The sequence below is a fragment of the Dreissena polymorpha genome, chromosome 11 (genome assembly GCF_020536995.1).
Source record: "Dreissena polymorpha isolate Duluth1 chromosome 11, UMN_Dpol_1.0, whole genome shotgun sequence".
NCBI classification, from domain to species: domain Eukaryota; kingdom Metazoa; phylum Mollusca; class Bivalvia; order Myida; family Dreissenidae; genus Dreissena; species Dreissena polymorpha.
In genome coordinates, this window is record NC_068365.1 from 75,089,207 (window position 1) to 75,111,453 (window position 22,247).

The 22,247-nt window shown below is 36.8% G+C and overlaps 1 protein-coding gene and 1 long non-coding RNA gene across 6 annotated transcripts in view; both read left to right on the top strand.

The window, feature by feature from the left end:
* Positions 1–21,899, top strand: part of LOC127850136 (PR domain zinc finger protein 4-like) — a 134,222-nt gene extending 112,323 nt beyond the window's left edge. Inside the window, exons 5-9 of one of the 5 annotated variants that reach the window (XR_008035071.1) lie at positions 7,773–7,849; positions 8,085–8,270; positions 10,251–10,416; positions 13,896–13,956; positions 15,929–16,070. Coding sequence is in view for 1 of the 5 variants with exons in the window: in XM_052382940.1 (XP_052238900.1) it covers positions 15,929–16,560 (632 nt within the window). In the remaining 4 variants the exon portion in view is untranslated. Of the gene's footprint in view, positions 1–7,772; positions 7,850–8,084; positions 8,271–10,250; positions 10,417–13,895; positions 13,957–15,928 lie in introns of all 5 variants that reach the window. The other 4 variants (XR_008035072.1, XR_008035074.1, XR_008035073.1 and 1 more) reach the window with 4 other exon arrangements.
* Positions 1,177–4,724, top strand: LOC127850155 (uncharacterized). Its single transcript, XR_008035084.1, has 4 exons — positions 1,177–1,314; positions 1,683–1,895; positions 3,910–4,032; positions 4,477–4,724. It is a non-coding gene; the product is annotated as an uncharacterized LOC127850155 (long non-coding RNA).
* Positions 21,900–22,247: the final 348 nt, after the last annotated feature.

Here is a 22,247-nt window from a genome sequence, read left to right on the forward strand (position 1 = left end):
GGCATAACCAGCAAAGTTGCTGTAGCATCTGTAATGTTGTAAATATTATACATGTAAAATGTTAGTCTTGTTTTTTTTTTCCATTAAAAGACTAGTTTTCTTTTAAATATTGGTCATTGCAATCCGTTTCATTATATTATAATGTTTAAATGCTAAAATGTTTGTATATTTAGCATAAGGTCAATTCAAAAAGTCATTGTACATTGCATAGTTATAATAGTTTTGCCTGGTGATCACTGTTCATAATATAATAATTTCGATTTTCAGGAAATCCTTCATCTGATGGAATTATACACTTCCTCAAGTAATATTTTCTCCTTGAACCACGATGGCCGTCTTAACTACAAGTAAGGAACTAAAAAGTCTCATAGTCATTATGGGTAGCTAATCCAATACAGACTAGAGCAAAGAGTCGGTTGGCCAACCTAATAAAATAAAATAATTCCATCCTAATATGCCATTGGTACCTATTTCATACTTCTCCCCATTACTTTCATTCACTTCCTCTTAATTCCACAACTGATTTCCTTTCCTTCCACAAGTGATTTCCTCTTATTATCATTTAAATTTTAAAATTTCATAAATAACATTAGAATAACTGTTCAATGAACATGAATTATAACTCTATGTCAACACACACAAAAGCTATGTTCACAGTTTACATTTCACATAACACTGTTTATATTTAAGTTGTCATTTTCATTAATGACTTGAATACATTTACTGTACTATAATGTTAAACATAAACTTGTAGTACTAATGTTATCAATATAAATTCAATAAACAACCACATGTCTTCAGTTATGTAAGACTGTCCACCTTAATGTTACTTATTTATATTCCTACTGTTGAAAACCATTTTGGCAAGTGCGAGCCTTTATATTTCATTAAATGGTCGATGTGATAAACTCTTGACTTTTTCAGTTTTCCCTTCTTAACATAATATGTAAGATCGTCAATACGTTTAATTACAAGAAATGGCCCCTTCCATTTTGGTGTTAGCTTAGTGTCCACTCTAGTCCGTTTCGAGGGATCATACAACCATACTGCCTGCCCTGCTTCTAACTTTCTTGTTTCCGACTTTAAATCGTAATGCTTTTTCCGATAAATTGCGGCCCTTTTTAAGTTAATTCTTGCAATATTGTGTGCAGACTGTATTTTATTTTTAAGGTGTTGCACATATTCATGTGTGTCTTCTTGGGAAGTTGATTCTTCTTCCGGTGTGCCGATGACAACAGCCATGGGCAACAGGACCTCTTTTCCAAAAACCATTTTGTTTGGTGTGAGCCCAGTGCTGGCGTGAGGTGAAGACCTGTAAGCCATTAAGACTTGTTGTAAATATAAATTCCATTCAGTTTGGTTTTCCCTGCAGAAACTAGACAGCATGCATTTTAAAGTTCTGTTAAATCGCTCGACCACAGCGTTTGCTTGTGGTCGACGTATTGAAGTTCTTAATTTAGTGATTCCTAAAAGAGAACATATCTCTCCAAAAAGCTTTGATTCAAAACAGGTTCCACAGTCAGACAAGACAGAAAGAGGTACCCCAAACCGCACAATGAAGTTGTCCACCAATGCCATGGCCACTGTTTTGGCAGACTGGTCTTTAATTGGCACAGCCTCTACCCATTTTGTGAACCAATCACTTATTACTAGGATATACTTAAAACCATCTTTGGTTTCAGGAAGTGGTCCAGTAACATCCACGCAGACCTTCTCCATTGCGTTGTATACTGGATTTTGCCCTAGTGGAGCCCTGACCTTGGGTGCTGGTTTCCGAGAAGCACACACATCACATTGGTGGATGTACTTTTGAAGGTCATCTTTCAACGCTGGCCAATAACAACACTGCAGAATACGAAAGAGGCATTTTTCTAAACCAAGGTGGCCCGCTGAAGGTAGGTCATGATAATTGTGCATGGTTTGTTCTTGCAAACTATCTGGCACGATTACTTGTAATGTTACAGTATCTTCTTCATTATAAAATTTACGGTAAAGAACCCCAGAAACAATTTTAAGTCTTTCCCACTGGCGCCAAAGCGTTTTTCCTTTGCTGGAGAGTGCAGTGATATCCGCCCAGTCTGGCTTTATGCCTGACTCAACACTACAAAGGATGGGCATGATATCAGGGTCTAATAGTTGCTTTTGACGGAGCATATCTGGTTCCCAATCTGTAGCAGGTGTCTGGTCATTATCAGCTTTGCTACTGGATGCTTGTTCGGTGCTTTTCTTGCTGGCAACCATGCATGTTGGGTCTGAGCTGTTACATGAATGGAGCTCAGACTGCTTCTTGCCGAGCACAAACTTTGCATGGCACACGAGACAAAGCATCGCAGTTGGTATGGAGGCGTCCTGGTCGGTGTTGAACTTCGAGTTCAAAACATTCGATTGCCTCGAGCCACCGAGCAACCTGCCCAGTTGGGTTCTTTAGACTCTTCATCCAGCTGACTGCTGCATTGTCTGTTCTTAACAAGACTTTGTGCCCCAGGATGTACGGTCTCCAGTGTTTTACTGCAGTTACTACGGCCAATAGTTCTTTCCGCATTGTGCAATATTTTACTTCATGGGTGTTCATGGTCTTACTCATGTAGGCAATAACTTTTTCATTGCCCTCATGGATTTGCGATAAAACACCTCCCACACATGTTTGGGATGCATCTGTGTCCAAGAAATAAGATTGACCAGTTATAGGATAAGCCAGAACAGGAGCTGAGGTTAGTTTATCTTTTAAAGTTTCGAACGCACATTGACACAAGTTGGTCCATTCAAATTTACGATTCTTTTCACAAAGCTTAAAGAGCGGTTTACAAATCTCGCTGAATCCTTCAACAAACCGTTTATAATAAGCTCCTAACCCTACAAAACTGCGGACTTGTTTGACCGTCCTAGGTACCGGCCACTCTTTAACAGCTTTTACTTTTTCTGGGTCTGTTCTTACTCCCTCTGCTGTGACCACATGGCCCAGGAACGGAACTGAGGTTTGTAAGAATACACATTTTGATGGCTTTAATTTTAATTTGGCTGCTCTTAATCGTTGGAACACATGTTCAAGCCTTGTAAGGTTTTCTGTTACTGTTTTACTTGGTACAGTAATGTCATCCATATACGCCACACACTCAATCCATTGGAGACCTCTTAAAACTTCTCCGATTAAACGGCAAAACGTGCTGGGTCCCACAGACATCCCAAAGGGCATCCGCACAAACTGAAACAAGCCAAGACTGGAAGCAAAGGCACTAATTTCTCTGTCTTCTTTGGCTATGGCAATCTGCCAGTAGCCTTGGGCCATGTCCATTGTGCTAAATAGACAGTTACCAGCCAATGCATCCAGGCACTCGTCCATCCTGGGTAATGGGTAGGAGTCCCGTTTTAGTACTTCGTTGACTTTTCTGTAATCTACACAGATCCTCGGTTTTCCATTCTTTTTATTTACTATGACCAGATTACTGCACCATGGACTTATAGATGGCTCTATGATCCCGTCAGATAACATTTGTTGGATTTCGGCCCTTTCAGACTCCTTTCGGATGGCCGGTATTCGTCTAACTTGTTGTCGAATAGGTTGGGTGCCTTCTTTAAGAACAATTTTATGCTCTAACAGGTCTGTGAGACCCAAATCTGAAGAGTCCTTCGCAAAAACATCCTGATATTGTATTAATAATAATTTTAATTGTTCACTTTCATTTTCGTTTAAATTGTTAGAACTTCTTTGAAGTAAATCATTCAGAAAGTCTGGCAATACGTTATTTTGTTTGTCTACTGTGTCCTTAGTTATGCTGCGACATTGTTCAAAGTTTTCTGAATTGTCTTCAGTCACTGACATGCAAGTACCTAAAACTGTTTTAGGATATAATGTTACACTTTCATCACTGTAATTGACGATATTTAATTTGACATCGTTCATTGTTTCAGTCTGGATTACACCCGAGACGAGCTGCACAGGCTGATTTTGAGCGACTGGTTCAACTAAGGCTACTGGTGACAAGTGTTCCTGACTAGGGATTTTTACAGACACCCACATGCTGCTATGTGCCGGTATGTCTACTTTTGTGGTTACCAGGACTCTACACACCATTGATGATTTTCTTCCCACCCAGCAGTGAATTTGATCATGCCTAGTTTGAATTATATATCTTTCATAATCTACTTGTTTAACATATTTTAACATAAAGTCTTGACCCAGAATACCATCTGGTGTTATGTCACAAACTATAACGTTTTGTTGATATTCCCCCTCCCCAAGTTTAAAATTTACCGTTGCCACCCCATGAATTAAAATGTTAGATCCTTTAACGTCTTTCATTGAAAAGTCTGCTTTTGTTAATTTGGGTCGTATATTGTCGTTAATATCATTAAATTTGCTAAATGAAAGTAAGGTACAGGATGACCCACTGTCAACTAAAAGATCTAATTTTATATTTCCTATTTGACAAGAGGTATAAAATCCATTGTCGTAATTGCTTGTACTTTCTGTTGTAGTTGAGTTGCTTGATGGCTGCTGCTGGGCCTTTTTTTGTGCCATCAACGAAGACCCTACTGGGTTGACGGCCTGCCGTTTTCCGGTAAACCTACGACAGTCGGCTGTGTGTACGGTGCCTGGTGAGGTGCTGGATACCCCATCCTCTGTGGTGCCTGATAACCCATTGAACGCTGGCTGTTGTAGGCTGGTCGCTGACGCGTGGGGCAGTCTCGAATCATATGTTGTTGCGACTGACAGTTATAGCACAGTCTGGGACCAGACCTTGCATTACTGTATGGAGGCTTCTTGTTTGTAGATTGACCCATCATCAGCTTCCGCACACATTCTTGTAGGTCTTGTACCGCCTTCTCGAGTGGCTGACTCGACTTGTCGACTTTCGCTTGCTGTTCCGGCACATTTTCCACCATATAAATGGATGCTTTACGTCTAGCACCGCCGTCCACGATGCTCTCGTACATCTCCACTAGGGCAACCGCCTGCGTAACAGACTGGCAACCCTCGCTGATACACTTGAACTTAAGTTCTGGGCTGATCGATTTGTACAACTGGTTTAGCGCAAGCATCTCATGCGCCTGATGATCGAGGCCTGGGTATGCACGCTGAGTCATGCATTTAAGGTCATCAGCCAGGTTAGCTACAGATTCTTCAGGAGATCTCTTACGGGACTCCAAGCGAGACATCCACATTGGTTGTTGACGTGCTCGACCAAACCTTTGGCCCAGCTTATGTGTAAGCCCCAGGTATGAGCCACGCTCTTCCTTGCTGATCGTCACATAGAAGAATTGCGCTTGACCACGTAGGCTTGCAGCAAGGGTTAAAACTTTCTCTCGGGGACCCCAGTTACCCAGCTCAGCACACAACTCAAAATGATTGAGGTAAACCTCCCAATCACCATCGCCGTTGTACACTTCCGGCTTCATGGACACTGTTGAGCATTGACGAGCAGGTCGGCGACGAAACAGACGAGGAACGTCTTCACCAGACAAGATTGACCTCTCATCGTCAGATGACGATTTCGGTAGCTCACGAATGTCGTCTCCTTGTCCACGATTCATTATGAAGACCTCTTCATCATCTGATTCGGCCATGATATTGTTAAATTACGATTTGCTAATTAAATTCTATACACAAAATGACTATCTTTAATAAAGAATTATATTGTGTTGTGTTCACCTTTGTTTAAAATAATGCCTAATATTCTATCAAATTATTCATTGTTCTACTTCATTTACTTCTAAATCCGCTGAATTAAAAATAAAGTTGTAATTATGGGTTAAAGTTTCAATAGCAAAATTTTTATTCTTAAGAACAAGGTAAGCTTAACCCTTACTAATAATTATTATGTTTCTTTAATTGTAATGGTACTCAATTATATCAATTTTATTACATGTAAATACGGTAACGTTTAATTATCACGTTTGCACTTTTTATTCTATTTGCGTCGATTGTCCCTTTAACCGCTCCTCAAACTGGTTTCCCACGTAAAGCTATTTTTAGAACGCTTCATGCATAAATAGCTTTCAATGACGTCTGCAGGCGTAGGTAAACTGTCCCGTTGATTTACAACGTTATTTCTGGACAGAGATCCCACTTCTGACACCACTTGTAATAGACGTCATGATGGCGAGTTGTTAATTATGTTTTGGGTCGTTGAAAAGATAAACGAAAGCTTTTGACGGTTCACTAAAAGTTCTATTTTTCCGTCTTTAAAAGTCTGGATCACCAGGCACACTAAACAAGTTTAAGTTTAACAACATTTGTAAATATAACGTGACTAATAAAGTACATCTAAGGCTCACCCTTTGACAGTTAATTTCAAGTTGTTATAATTTGGATATACTTGGAGTTTAAATTTACGATTATATTTTATTTATCTTATTTTTACTTTTTGATGTTGTTGATTCAGAGTTGGAAATTTGAATGACACCGCCTTCTGAGGCTCGCCTTTATATAGACAGTATCAGCCAATCAGGTTGCACATAACAAAATCTGGACCAATGAAAACAATTGTTACAAAGTAACATTGGCGTTCTAAAATAAACATTTCAGAGAAAATTTAGCTGTTGATGGGAAACTATAATTGATTACAATTTATAATGTGGCGTTTACTTGATATTTAGAAAGAACAATATTTAAGGAATAAAATGGCACCACATATGGTTTAAATAGACCAAAATATGATATCAAACGCCGGTTTACAAAATGGACAGTGACAACTTCCAAACAAGATGGCGGATGCGAATTACACTTGACAAGTAAGTTGAGTTCAATAAAATGAGAAAAACTGCATTAAATGCATTTACAAAAACAACCCCATTCAGCCATCAGGCTTAAACAACAACATATTATATTAATAAAGGGTGGCCTGTTCCAACTTATATAACTAATATAAGCAAAATCTTAAATAACAGCATGTAAATAATTACGTTTGTCCCAGTAATAAAACCACATTTCAATATTGGTTATGATATAACCGTTATATAAATATATTAATTATGCCTCATTGAACTTGAGCAAATGCTAAGCTACGTAAGAATAAATTACATCATTCATTTGACCACAGTAACATACAATAAGAATAAATATCATGACATTATTCATTGGAATAATGTTATTCAACTGTTAAATAAATACAATGTAATATATTAATTAGACCAACTATATTTGTGACAAGTTACACTTGTTACAATACGCTTCATCTTGACCTTGTTAAAATTTTGGTCAGATGTGGTCACAAATAAGGTCCACAGGTCAAGGTCATCCTTCAAGGTCAAATATATAGCTTCAAAGCGGGGCAGTAGGGGACATAGTATTTCTGACAAACACATTTATTTTTTGTATTAAACTTGTTGTTAATTATTTTCTTTACCATATATAGGCCTTAATGAAAACTGTGTCACATGAAGTAAAAAACTAATTCACTAGTCAAAGGATTGACCTATTTTGAGAATTGTAGCTTGTATCAGGTGATTGCTTCAAAGCCAAGATGGCTCCCTTGTTATGCTCCTACATTCAGATGGGAATATATTTGCTTTTCTGTCAGATTATGTGTTGCCAATAACTCAGAAAGTAAAAGAATACTATATCAAACCTATATGAACTGATTACCCTGGGAATAGAAATAATAAAGGATGTTGTAATGCAAAGTCTTTCTTTCAAATATGTTTCTTAATTAGATGCTTTGTAATATTCATAATAAATATAAGTGGGTACTTTTTAAATCTTATGTTCCAGCAGCTGATATTAGTCGTTTACTTAATTTGATTGTTGCCTTGTGATTATTTCACTGTCTTAGACTGTGGAGAATGCAACAAGGAGTTTAAAGGGTGCTGCCCTGTCCATGGAATATACAACTACATACAGGACAAAGAGGTGAAGCTGTGTTCTTAAAAGTTGAATGAAACATAAATAACATGTGGTAGAGAAAATAAGGAAAACAAACATATTAGTATGGGTGAATGAGACCATTAATCGAAAAGTGTATTACTGGTAATAAATGTAAGAAATTTTTATCAATATATGTTAATTTATTAAATATCTTAAATACCATTAATATTCCCTTATTATTTTAAAACACAATTATCATATACTTCAATATGAAGTGCAGGTGCCAGAAGGGGACCCTCTTAAAGCTGACCATACATTGCCAGATTGCCTTGAAATCAAAACGTCCAAAATAGCTGGAGCTGGTCTTGGAGTGTTTTCCAAGGTGGGACTGGTATCCAGGATCATCTTTGGACCGTATGGAGGCGATATCGTAACTGAAAACCATAAGTCAGGATATGGCTGGCAGGTATAGGTATAGGTTACTTCAAAGTGGTGCTTAGTTTGTTGCTTTGATACTTTTATTGGTTTAAAATGCAAGAATAATTAAACAAAGACCAAATTGTTAAAAATTAAGAGCAGCATTTGCAACAAATGCGTTATCTATATAGCAGTCTATGCAGGGAATGTAATGTTTATTATGTCATCACTTAGTGGGAGGCATAAACCCTTTCCCCCACTCAGAAGCAAAGTGAAAACGGCTTTGACAACCAGCATAAAACCAGAACAGCTTGCGAGTAACTTTCAGTCTGTTCAGGTTTTATGCTGTTTGCTTCTCATCAGTAACTTACGGTTGGAAATGAAGCTTTTAATTAAGTAAGAAAGGTATGTCAGTAAATGTAACTTTCTAAGGGACTATAAATGCATACAAAACGCATAAATGCATAAAAAACGCATCTCTGTGGAAAAGGTTTAAACAATATACTTGTCGGTCTGTCACTCAGGATGTCTGTTCATTCCAAAGCTTGTAATCTCAACAAACCTTTATTACTGGGTGGATCTGGCTTTAATGGTTTAATGACTTTAATCATTAAATTAATGTGTGTAGATGATTGTAAAGAAAGGACTGGGGACTTAACCATTTACCACTTAGCTACGTAATAATTTTCCCACATTTCTAGTCCCTTAGAAAAATATATTTAATTATGCCCCCCTAGGTCAAAGGTCAAAGTTACAGTGACTCAAAACAGTAAAATGGTTTTCAGATGATAACCCAAGAATGCTTACGCCTAGGATCATCAAACTTCATAGGTACATTGATCATGACTGGCAGATGACCCCTATTGATTTTTAGGTCAAAAGTCAAGGTCACGGTGACCCGATATAGTAAAATGATTTTCGGATGATAACTCAAGAACGCTTTTGCCTAGGATCATGACACTTCATAGGTACATTGATCGAGACTCGCAGATGACCCCTATTGATTTTCAGGTCAATAGGTCAAAGGTCAAGGTCACAGTGACAAAAAACGTATTCACACAATGGCTGCCACTACAACGGACAGCCCATATGGGGGGCATGCATGTTTTACAAACAGCCCTTGTTAATTTATGAATCTTTCTCAAACTTTCAAAGATGAATGGCCATAATGCATTGGTGATTGCAATGAAAGGAACGCAGCAAATTTGGGCACAATTATGGCTGTTGTTTGTTTTACCACTGTGGATTATACAGTCACAACGCTTTTGGTTTTCAACTCCTCTTTAACTACAAGGTTGAACTTGTTAATGTTTTCAGAGTTAAGTTATCTTTGTTTTCTGAAGATAGTTGTAATGAAAGAAATTTTTGCTGCAACAAGTTTTGGCAGAATAGGGTCCTTTGTCTGGTTTTAAAAAACTTCCTCAAAATGCTTTGTCCCCCAGTCTTACCTGGGGCTCATTTAAGTATACTTATGGTAAGAGTAACCGGGTACATTTAAGTAGTACCCAAGCTGACAATGAAAAAACGAGCATTAGTGTGTAGATGAGTTAAATTTCAACTGCAACAGTTTCGGCTGAATTATGGCATATTTTTTGTTTATCTGCTATTATTGATGTGTCTGTGTCCATGCATATGTTGTTTGGGTGTCAGTATCTGTGACACATTTCTAGTCTGCATCACTATTACAGGTTTGATATAACCATGCTGGCATTTATGGATTTTTCACATTTTGTAAAACCAATCGAGTTATTATAAACAAAAAGGACGTAAATTAAGGATGTAAAGAACTGTAATATTTTACATTAATGAAACTTTAAAATTAAGAACAAATTGCTTGGTCTGTTTGTGCTTACCGCTGTAGAAAATAATGTATGGTCATTGCTGCTGATTAGTTATAAATGCATTCTTTGGTTTCCAGTCTAACCATGGCATGTTGCTCTTTATAGCGCGTATATAAGGTATAATGTTTTCTCGTTTATCAAACTTATTTATCTGTTTGTTGTTAATAGTAAGATTCTATGCAATTCAGATCTATAAGGAAGGCAAAGCGAGCCACTTTATGGATGCCCAGAACAAGGCCACGTCTAACTGGATGAGATATGTTAACTGCCCAATGAATTAGGCAGATAAAAACCTTGTAGCAATCCAGTATAAAGAAGGCATCTATTACTGCACATGGAAGCCAATTTCATCAGGTACATACATATTGTATGACTTAAGATCAGAATATTCCATATGGTTCTGTCTGGTAAGAGCAGCTTCATGTTGGCACTTCCGATTCGATTCCTTGTACCAGTCCATGTGAGTTAGCTTGCATGTCCCTGTTTCAGGAAAGGAATGATTTACGGGTTCTCAGATTTTCCCCATAGCACAAGGCCACATCAACATTGAATACCTTAGAGAATTAAAGTGACAGTTTGCGGAATAGATCGTTGTTTTGCATATGAATCGTATAGCAAAAAATGAACTTTAAATACAGTCTATTCTCGTTATCTCGAAGTCGGCGGAAACAAGAAAAAAATATCGAGATAACGGGATTTCGAGGTATACAATATGGCGTTTTCAAAGAAAAATTGAGACGAAAATTTACCTTGTTTTAACATGTATATACCTGCTTAGTAATAGTGGTCTAACTAAAGCCATCACCGTGTGGCATAATACTCTTTGCTACCCTATCTATTACCTGATAAATCCGCATTTTTACGAGGCTTGATTAAATTTGCTATTTAAATGCCTAAATGAAGTTTTAAGTGTAACAAAATTGCATAAACACATATGGTTATCATTTTTCTTAACTGTCGAGTAAACATCCGTTAATGTTGCTATTTAAAGTAATGATGCAATTGACGTTCATTCAAGACTAGTGTTTTCCATCTGAACATGCGTAAATCTCGTTCCAGAATACTGAACTGTATATGTACATTTTGTAGTTCTTAAATTTAGCGACGTTTTATATACGCAAAAATATAACTCAATGCATATAGGGATGTTGTTTGTAAAAACAATTAGTCTTTCGGCCTTTTGGCAGGCTGTGTTTTAATAGCAGTTAAAGTGATAGTTAAGTGACAGGCCTAACTCAAGTGTTAATGGTTAATGACATTACACACGTGTGATCATTGGTGCACTTAACGGATCAATTATCTACCTCACAGAATCGGGAGCAACCGGGCGAAGCGGGACGGTGAAGTATCAAAGGAAAAAATTCTCTTCTTTGTCGACACTGGGGCAGTTATTTGCACTTCGAGATAAACCACATTAAAATCGGGACTCGGGACAAATTTTAATTTACCCCACAAACGAAGTCCGTATTCAGTGTCCGCTCTCTATTTCAAGTTGTTTTCATTCGATCTTCACCAAACTTGGTCATAAGTTGTATCTAGATGATGTCTAGGTCAAGTTTGAATATGGGTCATGCCGGGGCAAAAACTAGGTCACGGGGTAAATTAGTGCTTAAACATTGAGCATGTTGTCCACTCTCTAATTCAAGTATTTTTATCTGGTCTTCACCAAACTTGGTCAGAAGTTGTATCTAGATGATGTCTAGGTTGAGTTTGAATATGGGTCATGCCGGGTCAAAAACTAGGTCACGGGGTGTCCGCTCTCTAATTCTAGTAGTTTTCATCAAAGCTTCACTTAACTTGGTCAGAAGTTGTATCTAAATGATGTCTAGGTCAAGTTCGAATATGGGTCATGCCGGGTCATAAACAAGGTCACGGGGTCAATTAGTGCGTTTTAAACATTTAGCATGGTGTCTGCTCTCTAATTCAATAAATTGTCATCCTATCTTTATCAAACTTGCTCAGAAGTTGTATCTAGATGATGTGTAGATCAAGTTCGAATATGGGTCATGCAGGGTTATAAACTAGGTCACGGGGTTACTAAGTGCGTCTTAAACATTGAGTATGTTGTCTGCTTACTAATTCAAAGTAGTTTTCATCACAGCTTCACTGAACTTGGTCAGAAGTTGTATCTAGATGATGTGCAGGTCAAGTTCGAACATGGGCCATGCTAGTTCAAAAACTAGGTCACAGGGTCACTTAGTGCGTCTAAAACATTGAGCATGGCATCTGCTTTTGACCTCCACTTGCCAGAGGCCAGCGGGGCTTATGTTATGGTCCTGTGTCCGTCGTGCCTGCGTCCTAGCGTTCGTCCGTGCGCGCATGCTTTAACTTTTTCTTTAAACATCTTCTAAACTACACGTTCAATTCTGATTAAACTTCTCACAAATGTTCTTGGGGTGAACCTCTTTCAAATTTGTTCAAATTATGCCCCTAGGGTCAAATTTGACCCTGTCCCGGGGGGTCACAAAATTGAAAATTTGCTTATATAAGGCATATTTTGTGAAAAATTTCAAAAACTTCTTGTCCATAACCATCGGGCCTAGGACCATCAAATTTGGTATGTAGAGACATCTAATAGTCCTCTACCAAATTTGTTCAAATTATGCCACTGGGGTAAAATTTGACCCTGTCCCAGGGGTCCCAAAATCGAACATATACTTATATAGGGTCTATTTTGTGAACACTTTCAAAATCTGCTCGTCCATAACCATTTTGTCTAGGGCTACCAAATTTTGTATGTAGTGGCATCTTATAGTCCTCTACCAAGTTTGTTCAAATTATGCCCCTGGGGTCAAGTTTGATCCTGCTCCGAGGGTCACAATATTGAACATATGCATAAATAAGGCCTTTTTTGTGAAAACTATAAAAATCTTATTGTCCATAACCGTATGGCAAAAAGCTACCAAATTTGGTATGTAGTGAGACCTAATAGTCCTCTGCCAAGTTTGTTCAAATTAAGCACCTTGGATCTAAATTGAACACTCCCCAGGGGGATATGTATATACATGTATATTTAGCTTTCTTTAAACATTATTAGCATATGGAAGATAAATACATAGATTTAGCAAAAACGTAGCGTTGCAACTTAGTTTCCGACTGTAACAGATGTATTTGCATTTGTTCTTACCTTCTCCACTAAATTTGCCCATGTCTGCAATTGTTTGTTTAGGTTGGAATTAACGTGTCGAATCATAAATATTAATTAGGTTGTTTTCGTACTTTGCCTTGATCGACCCCAAAATAAAAATCGCTATATTGTTTGTTTTGAACCGATTTCAACCGGAATTTCAGTAATATCCTAAATAAAAACCTGTTGTACCCATATATATAGCTTGCTGCAAACTGTCACTTTAAATAAATGGTCGAACATTCCAGGTATTATTTCAACTTCTTCCCAAGAACTGCATAAATAAATGCATATATATATATATATATATATAAATACATACACTGTATAGATACATTGGCCTTGTTAAAACTCTAGAGGCCACACTTAATGTCCACTCTTCATGAAATTTGGTCAGAAGATTGGTCTCAATGATATCTTGGACGAGTTCGAAAATGGTTACGTTTGCTTGAAAAACATGGCTGCCAAGGGGCGGGGCATTTTTCCTTATATGGCTGTTGTAAAATCTTGTTAACACTCTAGAGGCCACATTTATTGTCTGATCTTCATGAAACTTGGTCAGAAGATTCATTCTAATTATATCTTGAACGAGGTCGAAAATGATGCTTGTTGGTTAAAAAATATGGCCGCCAGGGGGTGGGGCATTTTTCCTAATATGGCTTTAGTAAAACCTTGTTAATTCTCTAGAGGCCTCATTTATTTTCAGATCTTCATGAAACTTGCTCAGATGATTGGTCTCAATGATATCTTGGATGAGTTCGAAAATGGTAACGTTTGCTTGAAAAAACATTGCTGCCAAGGGGCGGGGCATTTTTATACACCCGTTTTTAAAAACAGGTCGTATTATAGTTTCACCCTTGGCGGTTTGGCGGGCGGCGAACGGCGTCCACTGCTATGTTTGCTCTCTATTTTTTTTAAATAGTTTTCATCCGATCTTCACCAATCTTGGTCAGAAGTTGTGTCTAGACAATATCTAGGTCAAGTTCGAATATGGTTCATACTAATAATATCTTGAATGAGTTCGAAAATGATGCCGGTTGGTTGAAAAACGTGGCCGTCAGCGGGCGGGGCATTTTTCCTAATATGGCTTTAGTAAAACCTTGTTAACACTCTAGATGCCACATTTATTGTCCAATCTTGATGACATCTGGTCAGAAGATTTGTGTTAATGATATCTTGGATGAGTTCGAAAATGGTTACGTGGCCGCCAAGGGGTGGGGCATTTTTCCTTATATGGCTATATTAGGCTATATTAAATTCTAGTTAATACTCTAAGAGGCCACATTTATTGTCCGATCTTCATGAAACTCTGTCAGAAGATTCATCCTAATAATATCTTGGACGAGTTCAAAAATGATACCTGTTGCTTGAAAAACATGGACACCACGGGGGCTTATTTACCTTTTAAGGCTTATATAGTAAAACCTTTTTTTTTGCACTCAAGAGGTCACATTTATTTTTCGATCATCATGAAACTTGGTCAGAAGATTTGTCCCAATGATATCTTGGATGATTTCAAAAATGGTTTTGGTTGCTTTAAAAATATGGCCACCAGGGGGCGAAGCATTTTTCCTTATATGGCTATAGTAAAACCTTGTTAACACTCTAGAGGCCACATTGATTGTCCAATCTCCATGAAATTATGTCAGAAGATTGGTCTCAATGATACCTTGGATGAGTTCGAATATAATTATGTTTGCTTGAAAAAAATGGCTTCCAAGGGGCGGGGCATTTTTCCTTATATGGCTATAGTAAAATCTTGTTTTGAACATTGGCTCTCCAACAACTTTGAAACTTCATATGTAGCTTCATTTGTATGAGTTATACACGCCACACCCATATTTGGGTCAAGATGTCAAAGGTTGAGGTCACTGTAGCCTCTAAAAAATAATCTGACATGCTTTGATTTCTTCAAAAATGCACCCGCAGCCGAGCGTTGGCACCCGTTATGCTGTGCTCATGTTATGCGTTAGTTCAATATATGTTGATATACGAAAGAAATACATACGAAATATTACTATAATAGTCCATCAAATTTTAAGTATGCACAATTGCTACAATCAACCAATAGGTCTGAACTGATTAAACTTTGTTTATTTGTTAAGGAATGATTGAGAATCAGATCGAATTTGTTAAATCGTTTAACATAATTTAAAAATTGTTCAGCCTCTGTACTTCAATATGCATTTGTTTTGTATATATTCATGTGTTTGACACTTGTTTTTTTCTGCGAATATTCATGTTGACATAAATCAATACTAAACACATGTGATGTTGACAATGTTTATTGTGTAAGTCAAATAAAATGTATGTCTGTCAGTCCTAATGCAACCTCAGGCCCAGAAAAATCATATAAACATAGATATTTACACAACACTTAATGTCAGGTGAATCCAAGAAATTGAAAAAACCTGCTGCTCAATATGTCTGTTGGGTGTGAGGTCATGTCGCAACAATTGTGAACACATTTCTTTCCGTTCTACCATTCTATTTAATTCATACAACATTTAAAAATATTAAGAAAAATAAATATATTTAACAAAAACTTTTAGCTTGACCAGTCCTATATTTCAGTTTTAAAATAAAAACTAGACTATGTTGAGAAGAATAAAGTATTAACAATAAAATTACCACTTGCAATTTGTACAGGTCTAGTGAAGGCATTTAGGTTTCTTAGAAAATTGTGAACATTTGCAAAAAAGTATGAACAGCTTGTTAATAGTTATATTATTGCTACAGGAGAGGAACTGCTGATCTGGTACGGAAACGAATTTGCCAGAGAACTTGGCCTGATAAGAGACGATAACATGTTGTCGAGTAAAAACAATGGTACACACATGAAATTATATAGAGAAAAAAGACGGTACAAGTGTGAATTGTGTGATTATGCATTCAACAAAAAGGGTAACTTGAAGAGACACATGATGATACATACACGAGAGAGACCGTATAAGTGTGAGGTGTGTGATTATGCATGTAACAAAAGTGGTACCTTGAAGACACACATGAGGATACATACAGGAGAAAAACCGTACAAGTGTGAGTTGTGTGATTATGCTTGTAAAACGAGTGGTAAATTGAAGATACACACGAGGATACATACAGGAGAAAGACCGTACATGTGTGAGGTGTGTGGTTATGCATGTAACCATTGTGGTAGCATGAAGACACACATGAGGATACATACAGGAGAAAGACCGTACAAGTGTGAGGTGTGTGATTATGCTTGTAACACAAGTGGTAAATTGAAGACACACATGAGTATACATACAGAAGAAAAACCGTACAAGTGTAATGAGTGTGGTTATGCATTTAAAAGGAGATATAAATTGGCAGATCACATGAGGATACATACAGAAGAAAGACTGTAAACGTGTGAGGCTTGTGGTTATGCTTGTAAAAAAAATTGTAACTTAAAGACACACATGAGGATACGTACCGAAGAAAGACCGTAAAAGTGTGAGGAGTGTGGATATGCATGTGGAACAAGTGGTAGCTTAAAGACACACATGAGTGTGCATTCATACTCAAGACCATACAAGCGTGAGGTGTGTGGTTATGCATGTAAAAGGAGCGGTAACTTGAAGGCACACATTAGGGTACATACAGAAGAGCGAGTGGGCTTAAAATAATTATAGTAGCCTAGGGGTCAATCCAAAGTTTATGTTTAATTAATTAACTGTTTTAACTAATACCTATTACTATCAGTGTGAAAAGTATTTTGACACAATTAAAAATCATAGTGTTATTTTTAACCAGGTTTTCAAAGGAAAAAACTGGTTATTAGATTGGCGAATGTCAGCGGGCGGGCCATAACTATGTCGTTCATTGTGAGATTTTAAAATCATATAGCATATTTGTTCACCATCATTGGACGGTGTGTCGCGCGAAAGTATTAAATCAATATTTCCAAGGTCAATATCACACTTTGAGTTCAAAGGTTAAAGACAGTCGTAAATTAGCTTGTCTGGGCCATAGCTATGTGGATCATTGTGTGATTTTAAAATCCGTTGGCACATTTGTTCAACATCTTTGGACGTTGTGTCGCACGAAAGAATAACGTAAATATCTCCATGGTCAAGGTCACACTTTGAGTTCAAAGGTCAAACATGGCTATAAATGATCTTGTCTGGGCAATTACCATGTCATTTATTATGACATTTTAAAACCATTTGGCACATTTGTTCATCATTTTTGGACGATGTCCATGCCATAACTATGTCGTTTTTGTAACATTTTAAAATCATTTTGCATATTTGTTCACCATTATTGGATGGTGTGTCATGCGAAAGTATTACGTCGATATCTGCAACGCCAAGGTCACACTTTGAGTTCAAACGTAAAAAAGGCCATAAACAAGTTTGTCGGGGCCATAACTATGTCATTCATTGTGAGATTTTAAAATGAATCTGTACATTAATTTTGTTCACAGTTATTGGACGGCGTGTCATAAGAAAGAATTTAATAGTTTAAAGGTCAACATGGCAATAAAAGATAATTGCATAATAACTTTTAAAAAATCCCCATAAATTAGCTTTCTTGTTTTGTGTAGACAGCATGCAAAATATTCTGTGTCAATGCAGCATGTGGGGGTATGCATCACGTCTGTGATAAAGCTCGCTAGTCATAAATATATTTATTTGAAAACTTGGCTTTGTGACAATTATGTCCCTTGTTTATATTTCTACAGACTCAACTAAGTAGATCAATAGGTATACATGTCATAAATGAAATATTGAGTGGTAGAAAATTGCGATCACATGTGATTCTAAAGGAAATTAAGTGCAAGAACAAATTGTTTTTAAGTTCTTAAGAATACTGTATAACCATAAGCACTCGATCCTCAGGAAGAAGTTTCGTAGTTTAAATAAAAAGAATATTTTGCCAACAATTTAATTTAATTCGGTGATTTATGACTATGACAAAAATGCGCCGATAGTGCCGTTTTCCTTGTAATAGTTGTCCACAATAAATCACGGTAGGGAGAGGCGGTTAACTTAGTTGTCACTTGCATGAGGTCGAACTATTAACTTTGTCATTTGTTAAAAGGTTATAGTAACTTGATCCTCATATGCCATGCTATTTAACTAGTTGATTGTTATAATTCGCGGATAACTGGTACTGAATGACTGTAAAAGGGATCTTTTCACGTTTTGGTAAATTGACAAAATTGAAAAAAGTTGTTTCAGATTCGCAATTTTTTGTTATAGTTATGGTATTTGTGAGAAAACAGTAATACTTACCATGGTCTAATATAGCCATTATATGCATCTTCTGACGATTTAAAAACCAGAAAATTATAAAGCGTTGCGACGCGTAACGATTGAATAATTTTGAGAGTTATGTTGTTGTCGTTTAATTTGGTGAAACTACGAAGATTACTTATATAAAGTATAAAATATATTTATTATGCATACTTGGCAGGATTGCCGAGCGGTCTAATTGGTTTATACTCCAGGACTCCGGGGGTCACTGGTTCGAGCCCTGCAAACCCTGCTGCGGGCTACTTTTTTCTTTTTTACATTTTATTCTTGTTTTTTTACTTGAGCTTTTTAGATACAATGTTGACATTTATCAGTGTAAAGCATTTAATGACAAACTTCAAAACATGCCAAAATCTGTGACAAGGACCCTTAAAGGCGTGGATGGAGCGACAATTTCCAATTAGTCTTATTCAAATACAGTCATTGTAAAACTTACCATAATCTTATCTTCATTATCATCAATTTTAGAAGGCGTGAATATTATGGATTGAAATTACTATTATTTGTGTAAGCAAATTATAATGTTCAGTCTGCAACATTCATGAACAACACAAAGCACACAATTGGTAATAAATTGATTTACAATTAGTGCTATTTTTATGTCCCCCACTATAGTAGTGGAGGACATATTGTTTTTGCCCTGTCTGTTGGTCGGTCTGTTGGTTGGTTGGTTGGTTGGTCTGTTGGTTGGTTTGCGCCAACTTTAACATTTGCAATAACTTTTGCAATATTGAAGATAGCAACTTGATATTTGGCATGCATATGTATCTCATGGAGCTGCACATTTTGTGTGGTGAAAGGTCAACGTCATCCTTAAATGTCAAAGGTCAAATATATGGGTTAAAATCGCTCATTTAATGTACACTTTTGCAGTATTTCAATATTCATGATAGCAACTTGATATTTGGCATGCATGTGTATCTCATGGAGCTGCACATTTTGAGTGGTGAAAGGTCAAGGTCATCCTTCAAGGTCAGAGGTCAAAATGATGTGGACAAAATTGCTCATTTTATGAGTAATTTTACAATATTGAAGATAGCAACTTGATATTTGGCATGCATGTGTATCTCATAGAGCTGCACATTTTGAGTGGTGAAAGGTCAAGGTCATCCTTCAATGTTAGAGGTCAAATATATATGGCCCAAATCGCTTATTTTATAAATACTTTTGCACTATTGAAGATAGCAACTTGATATTTGGCATGCATGTGTATCTCATGGAGCTGCACATTTTGAGTGGTGAAAGGTCAAGGTCATCCTTCAAGGTCAAATATATGGGTCAAAATTGCTCATGTAATGTCACTTCTGCAATATTGAAACTAGCAATTTTATATTTGAAATGCATGTGTATCTCATAGAGCTGCACATTTTTAGTGGTGAAGGGTCAAGGTCAAGGACATCCTTCAAAGTCAAACGTCATATAGGGGGACATTGTGTTTCACAAACACATCTTGTTTTAATGCTTACGATTCTACAAAAATGTAGTCAACGCTATCGATGCAGTTTTACGTTATTAGTGCTTAACAGGATATGTCGTCTGTCTTGTCAGAAAACAATTTATTGTACTCTTCTTTGAGTAATACTAGTAACTGGATTTATCCAGATTGCGAAACAGGCAAAGGATGTAAGCGTACATTTTGTTGGTTAAAATTATCCTTGGGTTACACTAGTTCTAAAATGTTCAAATGATTTTAGTCCACTACATGTGTAGATCATCCGAGATTAACACGTATTTTAATAAAAACATCAGAGATCTCTAAAACCACGAGGTCAGGGCTTCATATAATAATTGGTTTGTAACAAAAACATCGCCTTCTGGTCCTCAACTAAAATGTTCAAATCGTGCCTCTGGGGTAAAAAATAGCAGTACCCGAGTTATTTCATCATTTATATAGACTTGCGCAATCTAGTCGGGGCCTGTCAAGTTTTAAGTCAGGCAAGGTGTCATGGTTTCATTAGCTGCTAATACGCAGACCGGTCTGTAGCTATAATGGCCACATAGCATTAGATCCTTTTTTGTTCTATATGGTGCAATTTAATAATAAAATACAAAATACACGCAAATCAAGTTATTGTTTGAATGGATGGATTCTGGAAAGTGAGCGGTATTTAAACGAAAAATAAAAAGAATTAAACGCCGAAATATACCTGTCTCGGAATGGATGTCGCCTTCTTGTTTGTCACATGGTTGCCTTCTCTGATGCTGGGACACGCTAATAATTCTCACATAATGCTGCATAAGGCGCGTAAGGACCTCATAAACTTGAAATATACACACTCGACTGATTCCCGGGGACTAACACTTGAATAAGGCTCTATATAAGTAATGATTTCATCCCCTAATTGCAAACAGGCTAGCAAGCGTATTTAATGGGGCTTTTAACAGTTTGGCAAAATGACAAATTCATAAGAATTCTTTTATGGATTTGAAAAGACTGCCAAAATGGCACTTTTGACCATGAGAAAGACAAATGTTAGCATATTTCTTTTATTCAGCAATCGCCATCATTCGAAATTAAAAACAAAACAGGATACAAAGCATTTGTAATGCTCTTCATTGGTATGTAAGCCCAAAAGTGTATTACGGACATAGCGTTTTAACTAACATTCAAATATAAATGTCTGCGTTCTTTAATGATAGCACGTTCTCATTGGTTTTATTGGTGCCATGTTCTTACTTCATGGTAGGTACTTGTTATTTCATGTCACATTGACATCACGTTTGCATGTATAAGTCGAGCATGCATGTGGAGTTCTACATAGTGTTACGTTTTTTTAGAACACCAGTTTTCGCGTTTATATTTTTTATATAAGTAGATAATAAATGAAATAGTTCGTCGCTATGGTGTTACAGTGGCATCAAGCTCGTGATTTACAATATCACGCAGCAACTCATGCGACACACACTCGTGTAATATTTACTGTACACTTATTTCTTAAAATAACATTATCTGACATCACATTCAATGGTTGCTTAACCGTACTGATGGACTCTTGGAAAAAAGCCAATCCAGAACACTGCAGTTAGGTCTCACTCTCGTCGCGCCTGCATGCAGAAACGCGATATTTCAGCGACAATGGTCACGTTTATGTATGTGCGTGTTTTCATGCATGTGTGCGTGCTTCCGAACTTGACCTGACTTAAAACAACTTACCATAAATGTTCTCAATCTGAAGACGATGTACTGCGTGGAACTCAAGGGACCAGGTAAAACGAAGAGGTCAAGGGTCAAATTTGGCCATAAAACTTCTTTTCGGGACCGGAACAGCGTCGTTCGTTATGAAATTTTTAAACCAAGATGGAATGTAGCTGGTATTTATTTCATTAGATAATGTCTTTCACAATAGTAATGAATTCGCTGTAATGTATTTGAAATAGCGCGTTATTAAATTGTGATGGATATTGTGTTGTTGGCTTTAATTTAAATAAAGATGCTACACGCTTAATGTGTATGTACACATGTGTTGTTTTATCATTTTTTGTGTTACCATCAAGCAGTTAAAAACACACATTATTTAAATGGACTCTTCAAAGACCTAGTTTATTTATTTGTTTTGTCTTATTTGTATGTATCGTCCTGTACTGAGAGACAACGGTTGATTTGCTTTAAATAAAAGACTCAATAGCGATTATTGATTTGATTATAATGTTTATGAAGTCTCATTGTTATTATATATTTAATATTTCAAGAATAAATCATTGAAAATGGGAACCAAGACATCCACGGGATTTCTACTGCATCGTTCGCCCTCGGTTTTTATGATGACCATTTCCGATACAAAAGACTTTATAAA